Source organism: Musca vetustissima, unplaced genomic scaffold (assembly GCF_032173495.1).
Source record: "Musca vetustissima isolate MV318-11 ecotype Yass unplaced genomic scaffold, APGP_CSIRO_Mvet_v1 utg11016, whole genome shotgun sequence".
Taxonomy (NCBI): Eukaryota; Metazoa; Arthropoda; class Insecta; order Diptera; family Muscidae; genus Musca; species Musca vetustissima.
Genome location: NW_026882273.1, coordinates 22,091 through 43,863, shown reverse-complemented (window position 1 = coordinate 43,863; position 21,773 = coordinate 22,091). Strand labels below are relative to the sequence as shown.

Below are 21,773 nucleotides of genomic sequence, written 5' to 3'. Positions count from 1 at the left end.
TGCCACACGAATTAACAGAAAAAATAGGATGGATCGAATTTCCATGTGCAAAGCCTTGGCCAAACGGAATGAGATATACCCATTTCTTAAGCGGATGGTGCCTGGAGATGAGAAATGGATCACACATATGGTGGTATCTAGGGAGAATAGTGAAAATCGACTACTAGATTTTTTTGCAAATTGAGAGCAGGACTTCTATGAGAGAGGCATTATGAAGTTAAAATAGCAACATTTAACATTTAAAAACATTTAACATTAAATAGCAACAAATCGGACATTCCGATGCATGTTAAATCATATAAAAATAATGGATTTCTTTTTCCCCAACCTATATTTCCCAAATCCGTAGAAACTTAGAGCTCAAAATATGAATGAAAAGTATGCATTTTTTGTTCCTAAGACTGACCCTTTAGAACATGGCGAACTTAATTCAGATTTGAGAACAGCTTCCGCATATATTATCATCCCATATCAAATAACTAATGTCTAAAAAAATATCTAAAGCTATCCTAGAACATTCATATTAGCGCAAATTTATACAAATTTTATGAAATTTCAGTTCGATTCCCAATTCAAGTGGTCTCTTGAAGACACGGCGGGACTTCCTGTCGCATTTTCTTTTTCTGTCCCGTTGCAATAAAGTCGAGCTATACTGATTTAGCACTTAGAGGCCTATCTACAATTTCAAATTGAAATCCTTCCTATGTAATCAATGCCACCTGCCGAGAATAAGTTGTTTAGTAATTTCAGCACCTTAAATATTTACACTGAAACGAAGTACAGTCGAAATCTTTTATAACGATATATTGGTTATAACGATCTATACAAAAGTCCCGAGGAAAGTTCTACCGCTTATTTGATATCGTTCATAAGGACATGCTAATAGCGCTCAATTTTGTCGGTCCCTTGACCGTCGTTATAAGCGATTGCGACAGTACCAGTCGATCTTGGATTTCATCGTGTGAGTCCAGCCGACGACTACCGAATGCATTTCGGAATATGACTACCATTGATACACATTGAGTGAGCTTGTAGGGCTTTTCTGGGGTAAACCTTCCATTTTCATAGCTGGACCCAATTGGTAATTTATTGCCAGTTTACGATTGTCTTCTTTTATGTGATGGAACCGATGAACTTGCTTCAATTTTAGGAGTTACATAACTGTTTTTACGTCTTTCCACACCGTTTACGTTTCGGATTATATTTTTCACTAAGTTCCGAAGAAATATCCCTTTAACCGCGGTTATAACGATCTCTATGGGACCGGACAACTTCGGTCGTTATGGATGTAGTAGAAGCACCAGTCTGTTGAGAGATTTTTAGTTCATCATAAACGTATGTTAAAATTCTCTGTATGGGTCACCAAAACTAGTTTTTTGTTGTATGAAAAATAGGTATAAAGTTATTGGGACCGAAGAAAGCACTTCGCTCGCTATAACTGGTGTTGGTTAATAATAGTAATAATTTTCGAATTGAAGTTTGTGTTTTAGTCGCTAACAATTTATTTTTAATGCAAACTATACAAATCGCTGTCATTGATCATATAAATTCGAAATCATTTTTACCCTTTAATTGGCCATCAGCATTTCGCTCGATCAGAACCTCCGTATGCCATTAATCTAAGGTTATGACAAAATACATAAATGAAATATATTTCATCAATAAATTATATTATTAAATTGCGTTACATATATCGATACTTTTTTACAGGAATAAAATTTACTCCAATTGAAAAACAATCGCTTTTCTTTTCCTCGTCTTTTCTATTTAATATTGATAATGATAATAATCGTCAAACTTACTTTTTTCAATTTACAGGAAGTCTTAATGAGGTATCAAATATGCCAGGGGACGTGAAGGAAAAGGTAAGTGCTACTGACATTCTCACGCTACGAATCCTATTCTTAAATTCAATATTCATTTTATTATTTAGTTCTTACGTAAATTGAATCGACAAGAACGCGTAGTCGAGGAAGTGAAATTGGTATTGAAACCAAGATATAACAAGAAGCACATCACAAAGGAGGACTACAAGGAAATTATGCGACGAGCTGTGCCAAAGGTAGGATAATTCTACACAACGCTTATCTTCCCACCACAAACTCTTTATACTAATACGACACATATTTTCACATATATAGATTTGCCACAGTCGTTCGGGTGAGATAGATCCCAATAAGATAAAGAATTTAATTGATGCCTATGTCAAGAAATTCCGGGCAAAACACAAGAAATTAAATCTTATTAGCACGGGTCAAGTTAGCAGCGCTGTAAAATGTGCCGCCTACTTGAAGAAGCTCTAGAAAGTGGGACGCTGATGCCACAGCAACCATAAATCATAGCAAAAAATAATTGATCAAGCAAAAACCTTACTGTATAGAAAGTGAGTATAAATTATCTTTGTAGACATCCTCCTGTGAATACCCAAGTAATAATCCAAACATTTTATTTTGCAGTTCAATATGGATTCTATTACAACCAAAACCCCAATTTAAACAATTTCTTAATGACACCTTGTGTCTAGTTTCGCATTGTTGTAATGGCATGATAATTCCATCGGAACAAAGGCATAATCCTTTAAGGTTAAAAATGATGATCGATCATCTGAAGAAATCTACAACTTTTATTTATAGTCCTAATTGTAGTTGATAAGATTCATCCATTCTTTATTTGAATTAATAACACAATGAAGAAAACTAAGGAAAACAATAAAACAACAGCAACAACAATTTATTAAAAAAAAATAATAATATACAAGAAAGTTTGATAATTATTTTCTTTATATTATTCTCGTAATTCTCCTATTTATATTTATGTTTGATATTTATTTGAAATCTTTTATATACCACAGTGTAAGGTAAGAATGTTTTAAATTTGCAACACACACATAGATACATAGTAAAGAAATTTGTCCGATACAGAATATTATTTGTACCATACAAAAGAAACGAAAAAAACAAACACATTATCGATTTTGCATTGGATTGTCATTTTGATTTTTTTGGAACAAGATTATATCATTATTACTATTAATATAATATAAATAATTAAGTATAATTGCAGCAATAAATAATAAAATTATCGTTTCTCTTATCAATCGTATTTACAGTATAAAAAAAAAAAACAAACAAAAAAACAACTACAGACAATTTTAGCTTCATAATAGTATAAATAGTACACCTTAATTTGTGTAACAGAAATTATTAATCAATAAAATGTACTAATTAAAAAAAATAAAAAAAATGTTTACTTTTATAAGGCTCGTATCTAAATTCATGTATTTCAATAGACGTTACCCAGAAATGATTTCATCCATTTTCGCCGTTTCGTATTGACACACATGTTCTCGAGTATTAGGGTAAATAGATCAAATATACTATAAAGTTTTGCCAAAAAATGAAATTAAATTAAATGCGTAAGGATATATGAAATGTTTTTAAAGAAGACCGAGAATATGACCATCAACTTCGTTCAAATGTGAAGGTCAAAAACGTACAGAATTGTGGATCAACCATTCATGGATTTTGCGCCATACAACGCAAAAGATGACATGTACATCGTTGCTTGTGCATACATTTTTAACAAAAACCCAAAACTGAAGATATCGAGCAAAGAAAGCGATTTGCTATGATAGAAGATATAAAAGAAAAATCGAAAAAGAACTGCTGACTATTTCAAAAAGCGCGTTTCAAAAGTGTTTCGAGGTTTTTCCAATCCATTTTGACATAAGTGTAGTATATCTGAGGGGGATTACTTTAAAGGGACTAGAGCGTTATTAATTCAATAAATATTTAAAAAAATAACCGTTATTTTAAAATATTTAAAATGAGGACATAAAAATAATAAGTCCATTAAAAGAAGAAGTCACCCATGTATTATTTAACATTAAATTCGGAAATGGTTTAGAATAATAAGAACGCATACATTTATTTTATAACGAGATAATTTGTTCTCCTGCTGATCCCTCCTGTTTACTGCTATTTTAGCCTTACTGCCATTTTAGCTGAAGAAATAATATTCGGTCAAATCGAATGACTTTTTTAACATTTGACCCACGAAAGTTTAGTATATACATACTTTTATTAAAGTGAGCCAGAAAATGAAAGTTTTTTATTTTTTGAAAATCCGAAAATAAAGGAGGTTGGGGAAAGAGCAACCACCAAGTACCAAAATTACTTCTCACGCACCCTCTTAAAAATTCGCAAGATGCTATTAAACGCTTTACCTCCCAAGAAAACAAGGAATACCACAAAGATGCGATGATGAGGACTCAGGACTTTATATCAAGAAAAATGTTTCATGCTTCAGATATATTTATATCTTAAGGTGGCCATTGAGCCAATTTAATTGTGTGAAAGGGAAGACATCGCCTTGAGGGGAATAAAGCCTCCCGAATATTGTCGTTAGACGTAAACTTAGAAAAAAGTTTAAAGAGTACACCCAAAAATACAACATACCTGAGTCCCAGAATACAGAACGAGTTAATAGAAATAATTGGATAATACATCCAGAAGTCTATTGTTGAAGAAGTGACAAAGTGTTTTATTCATATCGGGTTTAGCGTATGAAATGATATATGTATAAGATTTTTGATAAGGTATCTAAAAAAGTCAATGATGTTTTCTTTGCTACGTAGAATTAGAAGAACTAACAGGAAAAGTATTTTCGACCGTCATAATAAACACAATAACCAATTTGGGTTTGGATCTAACATGTTTGAGAGGTCAAGGATATGACGGCGCGTCTAACATGTTAGGTAATTTAGTGGATTGCATACCATCGTTAAATCCAAATTAATTTCTGCGGTATACATTCATTGTTTCTTTCATATTTTAAAATTAATTTTATATGCAGCTTCAAAGATTCGAGAAATTTGAAGCATATTTTCTACAATTTTTGAAATTTGCTCATTCTTTAGAAAATCCAAAAAGGTCTGCTACTACTTTCAAACGACTGTATTCATATTGTGAAATACGATAGTTTGATTGCGTACAAATATTTAACTAATCCATAGAAAAGATAATAGAATCGTTGGAAGAAATGGGGAGGTTGTGGTGAAATGGTAAGATTTAATTTGGATTTATTTCTAAGAATTATAAGTTTCAGTGCCAAAAAGGGTTGGTACGCAGAAATATAAGAGTGCCGCCTTGATATGTTGTCCTAATTAGTAAAAATAAATTTAGTTAAGCTCTTATAAAAATCTGTGATTTGAAAAGTTTTTTTTTATCACAAGAGTCAAACAATTTGCTTTTCTTAAATATAAAGAAGTAATATAGAACTTTATTTTCCACAAAATCGGTGAGGTTTAATTATACCCTACACAACTATGTTGTCAGGGTATTATACCTTTGTGCAGCCCCAAAAGTTTGTAACGCCGCGAAATATTGGTCCTAGACCCACCTTTAAGTATACCGATCGTCATATCTCGACTAGCTGAGTCGATCTAGACATGTGTGTCCGTCTGTCCATTATAATTTGTAAACACGATACTGGCCACAGTTATGGACCAATCTTCACGAAATTTTGCATGTATGATGGGTTCTGGCCAATGAAGACCCCTATTGTTTTTGGGAAAGATCGGTTAATATTTAGGGGATGAAATGGACCAAATACCAAATTTTTTTCGGTTTTTCTGGTCGCTTCAGAGGCCGCAATAATGGCCCGAACTTCGTGAAATTTTGCATGGAGAAGGGGATCGGGCCAAAGAATAAGCATGCCTGTTTTGAAAAAGATCGGTCAATATTTAGAGGGTCAAATGGACCCTGACTTTTGTGTGAAAAATTACAAAATTTGTATTTTATTGCCTATATATTTGCCCCTGAAGGACATAGACCCGAGAAGTTGATTACATATCCAAGAGGAGTGGTTGACCTTTAAATTAAGACCAATTATATTGTTGTATGTACTCGGATGTGGGAGTTACAACTAAATATTTACAGGTATCTCCGTATTCGTTTATTATTTAGTAACCCATTATCACTCTAGAGGGCGGAACTATAGCGCTGATCGCTTTGAAATGTTCCATTAGGTCCCGGGTATGGTCAAGAACAACGCCTATAATTTTCGGTGATGATTAGATAATAATTTTGGAATGAAGTGGACCGAAAACTTAATTTTTTGTGTTATTTTCGAGTCGATCTATGGACCACAAATGAAAGCCGAACATCACAACACAACCCACGGTGAAGGGAATCTGGACAATAGCTGTACTGAATACTCGTAATATTCGGAAAATATGTCAGTGTGAGGAAGAGGAGCTGTTTACCACTAATCGGGCAAGAGGGTGCAAATATCACGAAATATTGCCCAGGCTCGGAATAAACATCCGCACAAAATTTGAGTTCCGTGGTAGTTGTGTAGGGTATCGTATGGTCGGCCCCGTCCGACTATACTGCTCCGCTCACTGGTTTTTTATTATTTTTTTAACCCGAAAAATGTTTTTAAATAAATGAATCAAAGTCGAGTAATGTGGACCACTAAAAAAACGGGACAATTTCATGGGGCCTAGTATGAAAAACATTTCCATGAGGTGGTATTCTATCCTATGAGAAATTTCAGCTGCTTCTGTTGGATAATGAAGATAGGACCTTCAAAATATCGTCCTTACCATTAAATGTGGGCAATTCCAAAACATTAACCCATATATTTTTGCATTTATTGTCACCCAAAATAAATTGAAATTTGTCACAAAAAATACACAAACTGTCTTTAAAGTTACTGGTCCACATTACCCGCGCATACTGGTCCACATTGCCCGCCAAGTTATTTTTATATGAATTGATAATAATTTCAACTGCTGAATATTCATTCAGCACTGGAGTTTTTTCAAATGACACTTCATTTCTTGCACAGTCTATTATTCTTCCAAATATGTAAAATTTCCTCTAGTTTGGCTTGTGCTTCTTGTTTTCTTAAATATTAATGTTTGTGTTGAATGTGAACGTTTTGTTTACATTGGAATAGTAAGAGTCTGCGCGAAAACACAAACTAAAAAATAACCTCTGTAAACTAGGAATTATCAAATCATACTACAGCTATTTAAATATATAACACTACTTTCGATAGCTATTTTAGCATTTTTCAATTTCGTATATTCTTTAGGTATGTTGATTTTTGCCAATACTTCTCTCCACGACGATTGTGAGCTTTAAGTTGGCAAATTTATAATCCATTTCTATGCAACGTTAAATGAGGTCAGTAGACACAGACAACCAACAAAAAACACAATGAAATGAAAAAGAAACCCTCAACAAAAAATGGTTAACTTTTCAACGACTGAAAATATCACTACAAAAGCTATTGCAGTCATTTTGGATAAATTAATTTTCAAAGCTTCTGATGAAATCCGATTATGGTATCACCACAACCTATTATATAGACAATTGATTTTGAATTATGAAATTCGGAAATGGGAATAATCCTTCCATGCAGTACACACCGGGACACCATCCTTTTAATAATTAATTCCACTGCTAGAGAAAGTAACCGTTATGTCAATAAAGTTGTATAATTTTTACAACATTTACGTTTAAAAATACGTTATCTGGTTAAGAGCACGAAATATTAACAGTTTTCGAGATTAAATTAAATTACAAACTTTTCCATCCGACGTCATTCAATTTCGAAACGATTTTCCTCAAAACGACGTTAAATTCATTTTGAAGGTCAATGAAGGTCAATGTTCATTTTGAAGGTCAATGAAATTATCGACTCAGAAGTTCTCCTTGTAACGAACTTTCCGAAAAATGAATTATATTATTCCGTCAAATGTATACACCAGACTGTTCGATAGTCCCGCGCGAAAAATAGACAGAAGCAACAAGTGAACTGTTTTTTCCTAAACAAAACATAGCACATGGTCACATTCCAAAAGACAGAGGAAAATCATGTTAATTAGATTTGGAAAACAGAACAAACATGTCCAATGTGAAACGATGAAGCCAAACAAAACACTTCATTGACTAGTAAACAATTGGCCATTGAACGAAGAAAAACGATTGGAAAATACTACTACGAAGAACAAAATAATTGTAATATTTATAGTTTTTTATTATTATATGGAAATATTAATACCTAAATATGGATGATTACGATGAAGGTCAACAGGGTAAGAAAAGCAGTGAAATGAAACGAATTTATTTATTGGAGATCCAAATTTTAATATCATGGATTTTGTGCTACAGGCAGAGGTTCGAGCATGGGCATGGAGTCTTCAGCCCCACAAGGTGCGGTGAAAGTAGGCGGCTGGCGTTATGAAGATTCAACACGTTACATCGGTGAATGGAATCAACGTGGAATGAAACATGGAGTTGGTCATCTGCAATTTGCCGATGGCACCCGCTACGATGGCCAATTTTTTGAAGGCATGAGTCATGGATTGGGCTGTATGTGGTTTGCAGATGGAGCCAAGTAATGTTCTCCTCATTACGCTGTGCTTATTTGTGTTATGAAACCATGCTTCTATGTACATTTACAGATACGAAGGTGAGTTCATGAATGGCTGGTTTCATGGATATGGCATCTTTTGGCGTGCCGATGGCATGAAATTTGAGGGTGAATTTCGTGGTGGAAAGGTGTGGGGCCATGGCTTGGTTACGTATAAGGACTTCACACACGGCTTCCCCAGAAATGAAGGATATTTTCAAGACTGCCGTTTGGTGCGTAAACGTCGCTGCCCCGAAGTTGTACAAAAGGCCCAAAAATGTGCTCTAATGGCCAGATCGCAATGTGACCACCCCTACTGATGTTGACGAAATCCAATAAACGAAGCAAACAAAAAACAACAAATATTGCGTTGGAGTTTTATTTATACCCCAGTGTAGTTTGTTCTTTCTTAAAACAAAACTAAACAATAATAATTTCTATTTACGAAAATAGTCTTCTTTCTATACATACACATACTACATAGTACATATAAAATTGTATCTTAAGTAACTATCAAAGGTTCGCATACAAAAAGCCTTAGGTATGTATATGGTTATTGTTGTTCTCATGGAAGTTATTCTGTCTTTGGAGCTCCTATCATATACCAGGCATTACGAGCCTGTACCGCAGCAGTGCGTACCAAACGTTTAGGATCATCGAGAGCTGTTGCCAGTTCCAGGACCACATCAACTTTGTAGGGAAGCAAAACAAATGTTGGATATTTGGTAATGTCATACAGTAGCTTCAATGCCGATATTCTTATTTTCTGTAATTGAAATGAAAAATAATATGAAATTATTTTATTTTTCTTGTTTTGTGCGGAGTTTAGAAACTCTTTACCATTGAGTGATCGCATGTTGTTAACTTTAGACAGGCTGGTATTAAATGATTCAAATGACTGCGGAAATACTCATCTTGATGTTTGACAAAATTTTCACAAATTTGTAAAGATATTCCTTGAGTGTGAACGTTTCCCGATTCCAGGCATTTAAATAGTATTGGTCCGATCTGTAATCAAATGAAAATAATTAATAAATTAGAGACTAGAATTATTAATATTTTAAAGGATTACAAATATATAAAAGTAAAAAATGCGTCGTCCATGACTATCAAAATACCTAAAATGGGACATGTAAAAACACTAACCTTTATTATAACATTTCCCCCACACGGGATTTTACAATTATTGATCTTTCGAATGAATGTTCGAATCAGTCCCTCTACTTACCTTTTCAATGTTCATTTTCAAAACAGCATGAGGTGTTGCCTTCAACACATACACAAATGCCATCAAATGATGTTCACAATACTGTTCCAATTTATGGCCCAATTTCGCCAAAATCATATGGAAGAACTTTTGTTGGAATAAAAATTTCACCTGTGGCAGATGTAATTGTGGATACTCTGCAGATATAATTTCAAATGCCAACGAGGCCGCTGTTGATAACGAAGGATGATCCAACAATTCAGATAACTATAATTGTAATTAGAATAAAATAAAGTAATTACAACGAATCGCAAGACAATAATCAAAGACTTACGGTTTCAACAATTTCACCAGCTTCAGTACTTCCCCGCATAACAAGGCCCTTGCCCAACCACGACAGTGCTTCAACAGCTTTCTTGTTTTCCTTTTTAATGGCGTCCTTGAGTTTGTTAATTATGCGTTTGATTGTGCCGCGATTATTCTCGCTGTACTCAATCTTATTCACCAAGCTACATAACAAATGATGGGCCACCTCTCGCATGCCTTCATTTTCCGATTGCAGCGACAACTCGGTCAGATCATCCAATAAACGCTCAAAATGATCATCAAGACTGATGTCTTTGTGTAAATAGCCCAAAAGACCTTCGGCTATGTAAAGATCTGCCTCAAGTTGCAAATTCAAATTATATAAATAATTTGTGGCCACCATATACTGTTCGGCAATGGCAAGTGTTTGAACGATGGAACTTAAAGCGTGGGCAATTTGTGCCAGGACAGCCGAATTTAATTGGTTATTATTTTGTGCCAATTGTACAAGTTTGTCTATAAGTTCGCTATTATTTTGAAGATCTTGGATGAAGCGTTGATCTTCTGTTTTCAGCAGGCGATTTAAAGCTTCCAAAGATAAAAGTCTAACGTCATTGGTCACATCATTGCCAAATATTTGCTGGTACAATAAATCCAAAATTCGTTGTGTAAAAGCTATTTGTCGAACAAGTGGCATGAGGTTTGTTAAGATTTTCTGTTTAACAAAGTTTGAAAATAGACTGAAATTTCTTATACAGCCATCAATACAATTCGATTGTAATTCAATGGGATACAATGCTCCCAAACGTTCCATTAATGGTTGTGTTTGTTCCACATCGATCGATTCATTTGTCAACAAGCTCATTAGAATTCTATACACCAGCACTCGGTTAGCTTCACTGATTATTGGTGCACATTCGATTAGCACGGTCAGAGAAACTTTTAATAGATCCTGATTTAAATCACTTATTTCCGCATCTGTTTTCTTCAAACTGGCAATAATATGGGAATGCAATTTCGAACACAACTCCGCATTGAGAGCCTTAAAGACATCCTCTCGTTTTAGCGAAATGATATTAAACATTTGTGCAATAATATTATAAATGCGTATCGACTGATCGTCATTTAAAGTGTTAGGATCTTCACTAAGCTTGATTAAGAATGTATTGAGAATTTTCTCGCTTGCAAATACCGGATCTCCAGCTACACAAACCAATGCAATGGTAGAGGCAGAATTAAAAAGACGATGATTGACATCACTAAGATGTGTCAAAATTGTTCCCAAAATAATCGTTTGGTAATTATGACTGATGTTGGTGTTAGAGGTCGCTTGTTCCAGTACACAACGTAATGTACGCAGAGCATGTGAGATGACATCATTGTTTTCTGAGCCGGGAAACAATTCATTTTTAAGTGCAATCCATATTTGTTCAAAATGAGATTCCAAAAGATCGCAGGGGAACTTTAATGCAGCTTGGTACTAAACATACAAAGTAAAAAAGAAAGTATTACGAAAATACTCAGACTACAGAACAAAAAATTGCAATCTTCAGAAAAATATATCCAGTAATTTTTATGCAAATTTTGTTAACCCCTTTGAATGTTAAACACATTGAGAAGAAATATTTTTCAGTTTAGCTGATGTTCCCAACAACCTACCAGCAATTCCAAAGAATCACATTTGGCCACAACCAAATCACTTTCCAATTTTTCCAATGCCAATGCTACCGTCCATTCGACCAACTCTGGCGAGGCTACGAGACATTGCGTCAATTTCGAAGCCAAATTTTCTCTTGTTATTGTATCCGGATCGTTTTTGGTTGGATTGAAATCGATAGGAAAATAACAGGCAAACACTTCGAACATCTCCTCACTTAAATGCAACAATGGATATGTTTGGATGAAATTCGGCATAAATGTGAATATAAAGTCCAGATTCCTTGGATCGCGTTCGCCATCCAGCGAATTGATTATGCCATAAATAAAATCACCAGACATTGCCTTTAAATCTGTGGAAGAAAATTGCATGTTAATAATAACCAAAAACGATATTCGATTAAACACCTCACTTACCCTCCACATATCTTTCCGAAATATATTTAAATATTTGGAATAAACGAAAACGATCACTGCGTAACTGTGATTGACATGTTGTATTCAAAAAGAAATTCTGCAAAAGCATAACAACGCACTTTCCAGGACAGTGTTTCATATGGACCAGGGCATCAACGCCTTCTATTATGGCGGGTACAACATTATGATGATCCTTAAGACGGGCGGCATAAAAATTTGACAGCACCTCGACTTGTTCAGCATTGAGGTGATCATTGGGCAACAGAGCCAAGACTCGTGAATACAGCAGCGTACCCTGTACACGTTTCTCCACATTGCTAGAGGTCAAACAGAACTGTAAGCTTTCGCATAGTTTAACCACATCGTATGTTTTGTTTTCAATATCTAAAATAGAATTGTTTATCAATATGACTTTCAGCCAGCCCAACGTCGCCACCCACTCATTCACCTGTCCGTCCATGCAATATTTAACCCACCTTTAGCTATTTGTTCGGCACTTTGTTTCAAAGTTATTTCACTTTGTATTGCCTCCTCAAGGGAAGCTTCACTCAGAGGAACCATTGTATCTGTACACAGTAAATTGTATATTTAACTAATAAAAAATTCTATAATAACTTGTTATTTTATATAAAAATCGAACAAAAGAATGGATTTATTTTTATTTGCTAATGTCAATGCACGCGAAGAAAGGACATTGCTGACAACCAAGGTAGATTTAATAAGGTACCCGCATCAGCAATTGAATACAAAAAAACAACAACTGTTGTAGTACAATGATATGTCAAGTATGTTTTGCAGAACCAAATCGATTCATAAGATTTTGTTTAACAGCCTTACATAAAATTCAATTAGCTCGTTCGACGTTTTACACCACAAAAGTAGTACACATGAATTTAGAATGTTACCGAAATACGTCGACGTACGAATTTGAAAAAATTCAACTATGACAGAACGTAGTTTTGCTTTTTTCTTTTGTTGAAAAAAGAAACAAAACATAAAGAAATATATATTATTTTTTTTCAATAAGAATATGAAATATTTGAGCACATTTTATAATTTCTTAATTTTATTTCGCGATTTTGTTTAGTTCGCTAAGAGAAATGGATTCGACGTATTTGGGTAATACGGCCGTACAAAACATTTTTCAAGATTTTTGTACGCTTCGTTGAATTTTAGGTAACGTTGTAACTTCGTTTAATGCAAAAAAGTTTAATGATAATGCTATTGTCGAACAAGCCCTTAAAAATTCAGATTTTCATTTATAATTTTTTTTGGTGTTGCATTACAATAACATCTCTGACAGCTAATTGTACCAACAGCTGTGTTGATGCGATTACGTTAGTAAATCTGCCTTGGCACATTGCTCAGCCGTCGATTATGAATTGTTATGTCGCCGATATTAACGTCATTTCTATTCCGGTCATTTTGTATAGTATGTAGCTGAAAATGAAAAAAAAACATTAAAGGGCTAGACAGAATGTTCGCGTTGAGCGTTTTTTGTTATCGCGTTAACGCACGCAAAAAGTTAAAATATATTTAACTCGGAGCGCAGCGCACAACAACTTCGAGCGTTTGTGTTATCGTTTCCTTGTGGTTGTTGTATTTTCGATAACACATAACGCAACGGATGGCTCAACGCGAGCATTCTGCTTAGCCCTTAAGGGAATCGTTTAAAAAATTATTTATTTAATTCCATTCAATAACTTAATAAAATTCATTTACAAAAAATAATAAACATCTATTAAGAAAGACGTGGGAACGATCGATAAAAACAACTACTCCATGATGAATTTATACAAGGATCGGTATGGTACAATAATACAAATAATACAAGGTAGGATACAGGCATGGTATAATTATTACAAAGTAGGACATAGCTACCATTTAATTACAATTTTTGTGCCATTAAACGACATGTACATGAGAACTTTTTGCAGGGTTAATCTACTGTATGAGGATTTATTTGACAAATATGCAATGAAATTGGCAATTAAAACGCAGTGGATTAACTAAAACCGGTACAATGTAAATGCACTTATTACTATACAAGGCATGATGCAATAATAAGGTGATGTATCAAAACAAAAACATGTTTTTTTGTCTCGATTATCTGTCAAATTTTTCCTTAAAATATTTCAAAAATTTGGCAGCATTGCACACCGAATTCAAGTAAAATTTACCACTTTGACAGTTAATCAAGACATCACCTGCTCTAAATGGACTACCTATTCATTGTGCCATGATACAAGGTAACTGCAAAACACAGCTGATGCATTTTTTTTATTTAAGTGGGCCGCAGACGATCACGCATGCATGACATCAAAATCATATAAGTGTGCATGAAGCTTCAGCGCACACGGTTCATGCTTTAATGTTTCATTTGATTTCGAGCTGTACAGACAATGTCGAAAACGACGATACACTTTTTTCGATTTTGTCCTTGTGCTAAAAAAATAGAGAAAATGCTTAAAAAAAGGGCTGAGAACGACCGGCATACTTCCAACAACTCTATAACATTTTCTTCACAGTATCCGACATCTCTGTACAGCCATTCCCTTTGAAAAAAACGTCACAAATGAGAATATGCATGATGCCTCCACCGCAAACACGTCAAAATCGAACGTCATGCATGGGAAAAATCAAAAATTTGTAATTTTGCTTCATGCATCGTGGGTCTGACACATACATACACATTTTCACTAGCACCACAAAATGCATGTCATGCATGCATGACCGTTTACGGGTCACTTTATTCTGACATTATTGCCCAAAAGAGGTGTGTGGTGGTGGCGCTGTTAACACTCGACAATCGGGAGGCGGGCCAATAACTTAAAACACAAAAAAAAGGTAGAGGTGTATTTTCTCCTTTCTGACAAAAGCTTTCCTACCTTGTATAATTGTACCATGGTTGTAGTATCGTTTTTCTACAACAACACTTGCTGTTATCAAATTAAAATACATTTTAGTTCCGTTCCAGAATCTAAAAGAATCTACTAATTTTACAAGTTTTTATTCGAAAACCGTTCCTGAATCCACAAAACTGGTAAAACATTGAATCAAATTTAAGAGAGCACAAAACAAAATGGCGTTCTCTTTGTAAACTTTTTACTCGAGAAATTTTTCCGAGTAAAAATTGTAAACAGGAATGTCTGCTTCTGATTGGCTGTTCTGTTGATTTTGAAGTATTGTCATTTAATTTTGGCATATTTACTAGATTTGCGTTCCCAAACTTTTCAAAATAAGCTGTGTTCCCAAACCTGCAATATAGTACTATATTGTACTAGTTTTGCAATTTTTGCTAGAAAAGCGTTTCCTTACGTCGAAAAGTAGGAAAAATTGAAGTTAAATTTAAGAGAGTTAAAACCAAAATGGCGTTCTCTTCTCCTATTTTCTGCAAGACCAATTTGGCCTAGCACAATGGTGGGCAAAATTTCTCTTAAAAATCGTTAAGGGAAAATAAAAACATGAATAATTCTAAGGAATTTAATTAATCTAATATTTTTAAAACATAAATAACATCTTAGGAAGTTCAAAAAATAAATTCATTAAAAAAATCGCGGAAAATTTAATATTAAGGTTAATTTTTGTTTTAACACCAAAAAATTTTAAGAGAACGCATCAACGCTGGTGTGCAAGTCTGCCCAACTATGGCCTAGCACGAAATAGTAAATGTAGTAAATTGTGAATTTGACATTTGATTGCCAGAGATATACAGTCCGAAATAAAGCATATGAAAGTTAGGGCTTCAACAAAAAGGAAACACGCACACACATTTGCTTGAAAAAAAAACAAATAGGAAATTTAAAAATGGACAAACAGATTTTTTATTATCTTTTGAAGGATAGCGAAGAGGAATGACTGGCAGAAGATTCAGATGAAGATACTATAGAATGAAGATGTGAAGATGAATGTGTGTACATTGGTCCAAAATATCTTGGGCTTAAGTCAATTTTAGGGGCTCCACTTGGATCACTTTGACATTTTTACAGTAAGTAGTCCTCGGTGAACTGATTACAGTGATATATATTTTATAGGGAGAAATGCATACTTCCCGCGATATGGGTCTTAAAAAGTACCCGATACAACTTTTTAATGATACCCATATTGGCTTGGTGGCAATAGAAAAAGGGTTTTAAAGAAAATATGTTCCGAAATTTCAAGGCCAATATCTCGGGAAGTATGCATTTCCCCACATGAAATTTATATATCTGTGATCCGAGTGGAGCCCTTAAACTTGACTTGTTCCATATCTTGTTGTTCAAGTTTGCTAAAACATTCCAATCAAAATATCTACCAATTTCAATAGCATTAACATTTTGGGAGCGTCCAGCCATGTAAAACTGCATGTACATTAGAACTTTTTACCGGGTTAACCTACTTTATGAGGATTTATTTGACATATATGCAAAGGAATTGACAATTGAAACCCACTGGGTTAACGAAATCCGGTTAAATGTAAACGTAATATAAGCCTTTCCGGACTCGGAGTCGTCGGAAACTCCACTTCCAAATATTCGATAATGTTTTCCTCTAAATTATACAAATAAAAAAATAAACAATAAATATTAATATTATCAAAATCACGCAGTGGACGCCGTTTAATTTTTTGTTTAATTTTTTGTAGTCTTTTTTTGTCCTTAACAAATGAAATTTTTGATTTTGTTTGTTTGTTTACATTTTTCTGACAAATGAGTTAACACTAGAAGAACTTACAACAACAAATTTCCATGCGTTTCTTTATGTATTAAATATTTTTCGTTCCTTTACTTTTTGCGCAAATCTTGTATGTGAGAGTAATTTTGGATATTTCACTCTTTTACTAGCTTTACTATCAAAAAGTACGGGAACGAACCTATAATTTAGAACTCTGAGAGCGATTATGAAATGTTTCCCTTTTACTAGATTTACTATTAAAAAGTACTGGAACAGGCCATTTGTTTTCCAATAAATTAAATGAAATTGAAATATATTCATATATTTTTATAGCATATGCCATGGTGCAATTATAAAAGGTAACAGCAAATCCCAGCTGATTTGATTCCAACGTAATACTGGTGTCAATATGAATTTGACAAATTATGTTTTTAAAAACCACCCAACAGGAATATTGGGAACGCATACAATTTGAAATTGTTCTTCATTAATGTGCTCCCGTATTCAATTTACTCAATCTGCCTGCTGGAAAGTTTGAGGAAGCAAATCTTTCTTGAAGGAATAACTCGCTATTCCCAGCATTTTCATATGTGTTACACATATATATGACAATGATAGATTTTTTTTCATTGATAGATTTTTTTTCATTCATGTTTTTCAATTTTTATTTTGAGGATTCGAAAATATTTCATTTGCAAAGTAAAAATAAGTTGATGATAATTTGTTTGTTTGTTTACATTTTTCTGACAAATGAGTTAACACTAGAAGAACTTACAACAACAAATTTCCATGTGGTTGTTGTATCGTTTTTTGTACAACAACACTTGATGTTATCAACTTAAAATACATTTTTGTTTTCAAATGATTTAAAATGAAATTGTTTGCATAATTGGTGGTGGCGCTGTTAACACTCGACAATCGGGAGGCGGGCCAATAACTTAAAACACAAAAAAAAATGAAATTGAAATATATTCATATATTTTTATAGCATAAGCCTGGAAGAAATTTCTATGTTATTAATAAAACAAACATTTCATGGTATCCCAATTTTGGGAAGAAATAAACTTTCATAAATTGTTCGCGTTTAGTTATGTGAAAAAAATTCAAATAAACACAACAACAATATTTATTTTATATTTGACGTTAGAAATCCACTACCTAATCAGTGCTTTTCTGCACAAGCACGGGAACAGAAAAAATGTTATTAAAAAAAATGATTAAGGGGACCCCCCCCCCATTCTCGGGGTCAAAATTTTTGTTGACTTAATTCCAATCTACACTAATTCAAGAATGTCCCTGCAAAATTTCAAGTTAAAATCTCAAGAACTCTTGAAGATATAGCCGATTTATTGTGACAGCATCAAGTGACGGCTGAAGGGCTTCTCAAACTTTAAACGCGTTTTTCTCTAAACATTTTTTTGCGAATGGCGGGCACGATAACTCAAAAACTAATAACCCAATCGATTTCAAATTTTTACACGTTTCTCTGTGAGTGTATAGCTATCGTATGAACTAGGATAAAGCCAATCGGTTAAGATCTTCCTTATTTTTTAACTTGGTTTTTGGTAAAAAATTGACGATTTTCCAAAAATATTTTTTCAAAGGTCCGCCATTTTGTTAATTTTAGAGCGAGGTCAATAATCCTAGTTCATACGAGAGCCAGACATGTACTCTTTCCAACACCGTTGGAATTTTCGGATTCCGATGTTCCAGTGAGGAGTTATCATGCCCGCCATCAAAAATAAGGACTTTTCTTTGATCACAAAAAACAACAACAAAACAACAACAAATTTGTTTCGTAAATTATTTTTCTTCCTTTTGAAATCTTCAAATATATATGTGCAAAGTTACAAACCTTAACAAGTATTGGTATTCATTTACCAGCCCATTTAAAATCTTAAAAATAAAAAATCGAGAATGGGGGTTCCCTTAATAGAAGATTTTGCAGGAACAAAACATATAATCCATATTATTTTTTATTTAGTATTGAAGTTTTGTCCTTTCATATTATGGAATAAACGAAAAAGCAAAGTTCTTTCATCTAAACATAATTGTCATATGTAAACCTGTAGTAAAATCATTTGTTAATTTTTCTCACAGTGTAATATGTTGTCACTTGTTATAAGGGAATCTGGCAACACTTGCAATGGGGCTAATTACTGAGATTATTGTGATTGCTCTCATTGTTGTTGCAATCAACTATTGCCGGAAGAAATCTCATCAGGATCAAGAAGTTTTTGTTAAGGACACGGATTCACCGAAAATTAAAGAAAAACATTCCTAATTATCAAGAAATATGATTGAAAGTCAGTGTTGAAAAAAATATATATGTACATACATATATTTCAAATAGAACTTTGTTCTCCATTGAATGTCATATGGGCATAGCAATGGGACACATCCGTAGATAGACATCGGGAATTACTATAAAAAGTGAAGAAAGAAACTAAATAAATTGTATTTGTTGATGTTATATATTAATATGTGCTTGGGGCTAGTTAAAAAATGGCCTCTATGGTATTAAGTATATGTAATTCCCATCCCGCTGGCTTACATACAAACTCAACATTGGAATTTCATATACTTTGTACATGGTATTATCTATTAATCTATTATATATTCGTTTTAGAACCGATACCACAAAAAGCCCACATTGGAAGTGCCATTATATCCTGCATTCTTAGTTTAGTTATTTATGGAACATTACGTTTTTATGCCGAATGGTTTACCTCCACCCAACTTACTACAATCTTTGGCGGTTTTGTCAGCTCATTTATATTCATCTTCAGTTTAACTTCCCTGTCCAATATTGAAATGCTGCTATTTGGTGAAGATTTCGCTTGTAAATTTATTCCTGAAATTGTTGTATGTTTGCTCGTATCTGTCATGTCAGCCGGTATTGTACATCGTGTATGCGCCACAACTTGGTAAGTTAAAAAAATGATACTAATGGCATTGAGTGTTAAATTGACTAATTCACATTCTGTTTTCTAGTATTCTATTCTCTATTTTGGCATTATATTTCATCGATCGTATTTCCAACGATTGTTATCATAAGACAGCCGTTGCACCCGAAGCCATACATCACCGAAAGGGCGGTGGCAAGAAGAATAAATAAGCATTTAATTGTAAACAAGTTCGAAACTTTCGTCAGAATAAACAAATTCTCGAATATTTTGTACATTCGCAACAAAGGATGCAATACTAATAACACGTATATTTCAACATTGTATTATTTTATGATGATATTTTAATAAAACGCAAAATTTTATATTTAGATCTTAAAGTACGTAGTTGCATTGATTATTCTTGTTCTTCGTATGTATTTAAATATTATTTCAATAGTAAAGATATGGAATTCCCAATAGGGCCTTAGAGTACATAAGGATTCCGACTTTCCTTTTTTTAACTAGAAACATTGAAATGAAGCAGACCTTAGTACATTCTGTATAAAAATGGTGAATATATTGCCGTGTTTCTATTTTCCCCATTACCAAATCAAATCGGAGCCCTAATATTCAATAATAAATTGTACATATTTCTGTGTCCAATATCCTCTATCTGAATAAATGCTATCCATAGAATTGGAGCCTATTCGATAAAATCTTACAAAATAAAGTATCACATCAAAGAGTCACATATAAAAATTAATTGATTTAGTTTATTTCAATGTTTAAATAAAATATATCTCATATTATATTTTCTGCAATACTTATTTTCTTATAACAATTGCCTGAATAACTTTAACATATGTATGTAATAATGTTGATTTCATAATCATTTCAATATATAAAATCATGAAAATTCAAAAAAATTGAAACAGTTTTTGCGAGTCAAAGGGAAAAAATCAGATTCAATGTAACTCCTATTTGGAGATTTTCTTTTTTTTTTTTTGTTCAAATATTTCATTTAAATTCAAAAGATAAAGTGTATTTTTTTAATTAATTTGGAATTAATTGCAAAGAAAGCAATAGATTTGTACGCTGCTATGAGGTGAACAGATCATATCGTGGTTTAGAAACAATGTTATGGCAATCAATAGGGACGAGGTGGTGGCATTGGCATCATTGGTCCACCAACGGGATATGGTACGCCACCACCACTGCCATATGGCAAACGTGGAGCTGGATAGAAACCACTTGACGGTATATTGCTGTATGCCGGACCAGATCCCATATTTCGACCGCCCTGAGCTTGACGTTTCATCAATTCTTGCATTTTCTCAGCCTTTAACCTGCGCAAATGCATGTTTTTGCGTGCAGCTAAAAACTCCTCCAGAAATGCTTCAACTGTTATTTCGTTGCCAGTGAATTTCTTAACAATTTCTTCGGAGGCCTCTTCACTTTCGGCGGCAGCCGTCTGCAGTAGAGCTAACGCTGTCTCTTGGCTAACACCTCCGGATTTTTCTTTGATTTGTGCAAGCTTTTCCTGTACTGCCTCACAGCAACGTTTACCCTCCTCATTTAGTTCGGCTATTTTCCCTTTTAATTCTATGATCTGTGGTTCTTTTTCGATGTTACTTTCGGCCTTGGTTCGATTTTCAGCAAACAAACTGTCTTTCTGGGCCTTCAGTACTTCCAGAACGGTGTCAATTTTTTCATCCAATTTTTCATCGTTGTTGAGCAGATCCTTCAGTTCGTCCGTGGACAGGGGATTTATGGAAACGTGCAACTGATTTAAATACTCCTGATACATTGTGTATGGAGGATAAAAGCAAAGTAGAACCAACAACCAACTATTCCAAGATCCTATTATTTATTCTTTGTTTTGTTGTTTTGACACACTGACGTATGAGTAATTGCGTCTTCTTCTTGTTTGTGATAACAAGAGAAAAGAAAAAGAATGGCCCACTTTACACTACTTGTCAAAGGCGTACGTTACACTATTCGTTCACACTATTCGTCATGAGAGTTTTCTCTCTCTCTCATTTAGTTGGGCTATTTTTCCTTTAAATTTTTTGAACAGTTAATCAGCTGTTTGTAGTTCCGGAACGAACAAGTTCATTGAATGACACTTCGTTTTGTTATTCACTATAACATGATAACACATTCTATGGACTATAACATGGTACAATTATAAAAGGTAACAGCAAATCCCAGCTGATTTGATT

The 21,773-nt window shown here is 33.8% G+C and overlaps 5 protein-coding genes across 5 annotated transcripts in view; 3 read left to right on the top strand and 2 right to left on the bottom strand.

The window, feature by feature from the left end:
* LOC133328491 (serine/arginine repetitive matrix protein 2) overlaps positions 1-2,330 on the top strand; it is a 29,717-nt gene extending 27,387 nt beyond the window's left edge. The window contains exons 5-7 of the mRNA XM_061537056.1: positions 1,823-1,865; positions 1,934-2,062; positions 2,142-2,330. Of these exons, the coding sequence (XP_061393040.1) occupies positions 1,823-1,865; positions 1,934-2,062; positions 2,142-2,303 (334 nt within the window). The 3' untranslated portion in view covers positions 2,304-2,330. The remainder of the gene's footprint in view (positions 1-1,822; positions 1,866-1,933; positions 2,063-2,141) is intronic.
* Positions 2,331-8,188: 5,858 nt separating this feature from the next.
* Positions 8,189-8,787, top strand: LOC133328498 (MORN repeat-containing protein 4 homolog). Its single transcript, XM_061537062.1, has 2 exons — positions 8,189-8,409; positions 8,477-8,787. The coding sequence occupies exons 1-2, from the start codon at positions 8,198-8,200 to the stop codon at positions 8,742-8,744; spliced, it is 480 nt and encodes a 159-aa protein (XP_061393046.1). The 5' UTR covers positions 8,189-8,197; the 3' UTR covers positions 8,745-8,787.
* A 211-nt stretch (positions 8,788-8,998) lies between these two features.
* LOC133328490 (MMS19 nucleotide excision repair protein) lies at positions 8,999-12,605 on the bottom strand. Its single transcript, XM_061537055.1, has 7 exons — positions 12,487-12,605; positions 12,011-12,394; positions 11,597-11,946; positions 9,966-11,417; positions 9,653-9,898; positions 9,265-9,432; positions 8,999-9,190 (listed from the first exon to the last, which is right to left on the bottom strand). The coding sequence occupies exons 1-7, from the start codon at positions 12,569-12,571 to the stop codon at positions 8,999-9,001; spliced, it is 2,877 nt and encodes a 958-aa protein (XP_061393039.1). The 5' UTR covers positions 12,572-12,605.
* A 6,206-nt stretch (positions 12,606-18,811) lies between these two features.
* Positions 18,812-19,781, top strand: LOC133328497 (protein KRTCAP2 homolog). Its single transcript, XM_061537061.1, has 3 exons — positions 18,812-18,969; positions 19,293-19,590; positions 19,658-19,781. The coding sequence occupies exons 1-3, from the start codon at positions 18,960-18,962 to the stop codon at positions 19,779-19,781; spliced, it is 432 nt and encodes a 143-aa protein (XP_061393045.1). The 5' UTR covers positions 18,812-18,959.
* Positions 19,782-20,687: 906 nt separating this feature from the next.
* On the bottom strand, positions 20,688-21,358 carry LOC133328488 (vacuolar protein sorting-associated protein 37B). Its single transcript, XM_061537052.1, has one exon. The coding sequence runs from the start codon at positions 21,356-21,358 to the stop codon at positions 20,699-20,701; it is 660 nt and encodes a 219-aa protein (XP_061393036.1). The 3' UTR covers positions 20,688-20,698.
* Between the last annotated feature and the right edge of the window lie 415 nt (positions 21,359-21,773).